This window comes from Camelina sativa, unplaced genomic scaffold, assembly GCF_000633955.1.
Source record: "Camelina sativa cultivar DH55 unplaced genomic scaffold, Cs unpScaffold01533, whole genome shotgun sequence".
NCBI lineage: Eukaryota > Viridiplantae > Streptophyta > Magnoliopsida > Brassicales > Brassicaceae > Camelina > Camelina sativa.
This window is the reverse complement of record NW_010922651.1, coordinates 1-3,724: the sequence shown is the minus strand read 5'-3', so window position 1 is coordinate 3,724 and position 3,724 is coordinate 1. Positions and strand designations below refer to the sequence as shown.

Below are 3,724 nucleotides of genomic sequence, written 5' to 3'. Positions count from 1 at the left end.
TTTCATAAATCTGTGATGGAAAGGGCAGCCAGGAATCATATTCACCTGATGTGCGATCATAATGATAGACGGATAATGAATGCTAATGAGATTAAGTCTTACGCAGCATCCTACTTTGAAGGTATCTTGGGTCAAACTGACATGCCTACCTCTCCCGCCATAGTTGACACGTTGCGAGAGCTACTACCTTTCCGCTGCACTGATGAACAAAGTCAGCTGCTTTTAAGTCCTATCACTCCTGAGGAAATAAAAGCGGTTCTCCTAGCAATGCTGCTGAACAAAAGTCCAGGTCCAGATGGGTTCTCTGTGGAATTCTTCAGAGCTTCCTGGGATGTCGTTGGTAATGAGGTAGTGGAAGCAGTTCAGGAATTTTTCAGAAATGGGCGTCTTCTAAAGGATTTTAACACTACCATCTTAGCCCTCATACCCAAGGTGCCTCTATCAAGCAAGCTAGGGGACTTTCGGCCGATAAGTTGCTGCAATCTGATTTATAAACTCATTTCTAAGATTATTGCCAACAGATTAAAGCCGATTCTGCTCGAGTGTATCAGTCCAAACCAGGCTGCTTTCTTGAAAGGAAGAAGCCTCGGAGACAATGTGCTGCTAGCCTCGGATCTGATAAGGGACTATCAAAAAGCCTCGTGCCCAAGGAGCTGTATGATCAAAGTAGACATTCGCAAGGCATTTGATACGGTTTGTTGGGAGTTTGTACTGAAAGTGTTGGAAGCACTGGGGTTTCCCCCCCTTTTCTGTACGTGGATCAAGGAATGTATCTCCTCTCCTCGTTTCTCTGTCTCGATCAATGGAGAACTGGCCGGTTTCTTTCCTGGGAAGAAAGGTATCAGACAAGGAGACCCAATCTCTCCCTACCTCTTCATAATGGTGATGGAGGTCCTCTCCAAGCTTCTAGAATCGGCTGTTGCAACTGAGAAAATACAACTGCACCCTCTGTGCTCTTCTCCGCAGGTAACCCATCTTTTATTTGCAGATGATCTCCTTGTTTTCACAAATCGATCAAGCTGCTCTCTCACGGGAGTTGCAGAGGTTATGAGCCAGTTCAAATTGTTCAGTAGTTTGGACATGAATCCAGCTAAGTCTGAAATTTTCTTTGGGGGATACTCGGATGCTGAAGTGGGTGACCTCAATGCTCTCTCAGGAATCAAAGTAGGCTCTTTTCCAACGAGATATCTAGGCTTGCCGCTTAACCCTGCTCGGATTTCGCTTGCTACGCTTCAGCCTTTTCTAGAGAGAATCAAATTGAAGCTTCACTCTTGGACAGTTAAGTTATTATCCTTTGCAGGAAAAATCAGGCTCATCTCCTCCGTCATATATGGCATGGTTAATTTCTGGATTTCTGTCTTCAATCTCCCGAAGGGTTTCTATGAAAAGGTGGACTCTCTCTGCGCGCTTTTCTATGGAAAAACAAAGTGGGAACAGCAGTTGGGGCGAGAGTGGCTTGGAAAGATGTGTGTAGGCCTAAGGAAGAAGGTGGCCTCGGCATTAGGAGATTGGAGGACTTCCAGATTGTTTTTCAGCTGAAGTTAATTTGGAACTTGTTTGTCAACGCAGACTCCCTGTGGGTTGCTTGGTTACGAGGGAATGTTTTCCATCGAAAGAGTTACTGGGCTATAGAAGACTCTCAACGACTCTCCAGATCAGTTCGTGGTCTGATAAAGCTGAAACCCCTCCTCAAGGATTTTCTATACTGTGAAATTGGTAATGGTAGAACAATCTCCTTTTGGTATGACAACTGGTGTGCACTATCTCCTTTGATCGATTTTCTTGGAGCTAATGGACCAAGACAACTGAGAATCAGGAAACATGCTCATATCTCTGACGCGGTAAGGGAAGGGGAATGGCGGATGCCTGCAGCACGATCTGAACAGCAACAATCTTTTATGGAGCTGCTCACTACCATCTCCCCACCTGCGGATTCAAATGGAGAGGATATTTTTCTCTGGCGTCGGTCTTCGGGAGTTTACGCAGGTTTATTCTCTTCAAAGGAAACTTGGGAGCAGCTTCGCCCTCACTCTCCCACGGTGCCTTGGTACAAAATTGTCTGGTTTAAGGAAGCAGTGCCACGCTATTCTTTCATAACTTGGCTTGCTATGCTTGGGAGACTGCCTACAAAGGACAGAATGCGAAGCTGGGGCCTCACGGTACCTGCAGGCTGCATCCTCTGTTCTTCTGGTATTGAATCTCACTCTCATCTCTTCTTCGAGTGCACCTTCTCTACCTCTGTCTGGGACGCTTTCGCTTCTAGAGTCTGGCCATCTCCTCCGCAGGATCTCTCGTCTATTTCTCCCTGGATCCTCCAGGCACGATCTAATTCTCAATCCCAGGAAGCAACTCTCGTCAAACTGATCTTGCAGGCAGCTTGTTACTTCATTTGGCGGGAGCGGAATGCAAGGATCTTCACCAACACATCAACACCAGCAGCTTCAGTTCAAGCCACCCTGGATCGGTCCTTAAGGGATCGGCTTCTATCTCTCCCTAGCTCGTTTCTTGGCTCTTATTTCAGTTGTATTAATTTCCCTTTCTAGTTTATTTCCCTTAAATAAGTTGTATCAACATGTACAGAGAAAATCAGAAAATTTGGTATAAATTTAACCTTTTACCAAAAAAAAAATTCAAACACTTAGATACTAATAAAATTGATGTTATTAGAAAAGAACTATCCTTCGCGGTTCAGAAAACCATCTAAGGTTTATTCCGTCTCAAAACTGTCCATGCCGGATGTCGAAATACAAAACCAAGAACAAAAATCCTTCTCGAACAATTTGTAGTATATGGAGTCCGGACAACGATGGTCACACTTATAACAAATCGGTCGAGTATGACTATTGTTGCCAAGAATTTTCATCGATTCAGAGCCAAAATAGAACGTGTCACCTGACTTGACGTAAATGGAAGATCCAAATATACACTCGAGGTGGACAGTGATGCAACATTTGTTGCATGAGTAGAACCATTCTCTTGGAATTACTTCTTTCTCGCATACTTCACACCAATATGGTTTCTCTGCATCTTCTCCGTAGCATAGTGAGAGAGGATGTGCATCATATTTGTAATATAACTCATACGGAATTGTAGCGCATCGATAACACATAGCAAATGAACATGTAGTGCATTGTAGATAATACTCACTACGAACACTATCTTTGCAGCCAGGGCAATAAATGATACCTTTTCTTGAATATGATGTTGAGATGAATAGAGGATGCTCATGATTTTTGTGGGTGAATAACTCAGGAACTAAAATGCATCTAACATCTAACTGAAAGTCATCGTCGCAATCAGTTTTTGATGAGCATTTGTACCTAAAACCAGTGGACTCACGAGCACAAGTCGAACAACTTGTGGAATTGTAATCGAATATGGGAGAAGGGTCTAGAACCAAAGGATGCTTATGCAATGCATGAGCCAATTTTTGAGGAAGACCAGCACATACTTCATGAAGAAAGAACTCACATTGTATACAATTGTAAAAATCATTAGAGTCGATACGAAGGATGCACGATTGAGATTGTTTCTTTGCGTCTCGAACACTGTCATACTTCTCTAGCTTTAGATGATGTTCATGACAAAAGTACTTTATCAAATTATCACCCACTTTCTTGAATGGTGCAATATCTTCACTTTCTTCGGGTTCTTCTAGTTCCCATTCGAGTTCTCTGCCGTCCCAAACGTTCCTATGTGTTGCACATTTGGAATGGGCAACATA

The 3,724-nt window shown here is 43.4% G+C and overlaps 1 protein-coding gene across 1 annotated transcript; it reads right to left on the bottom strand.

Moving 5' to 3' along the window:
* Positions 1 to 2,707: 2,707 nt before the first annotated feature.
* Positions 2,708 to 3,721, bottom strand: LOC109131658 (the record flags this gene model as incomplete). The annotated part of the gene is made up of 1 exon (XM_019242824.1): positions 2,708 to 3,721. A coding segment is annotated over one exon (1,014 nt), but the record flags the coding sequence as incomplete, so codon positions are not given.
* Positions 3,722 to 3,724: the final 3 nt, after the last annotated feature.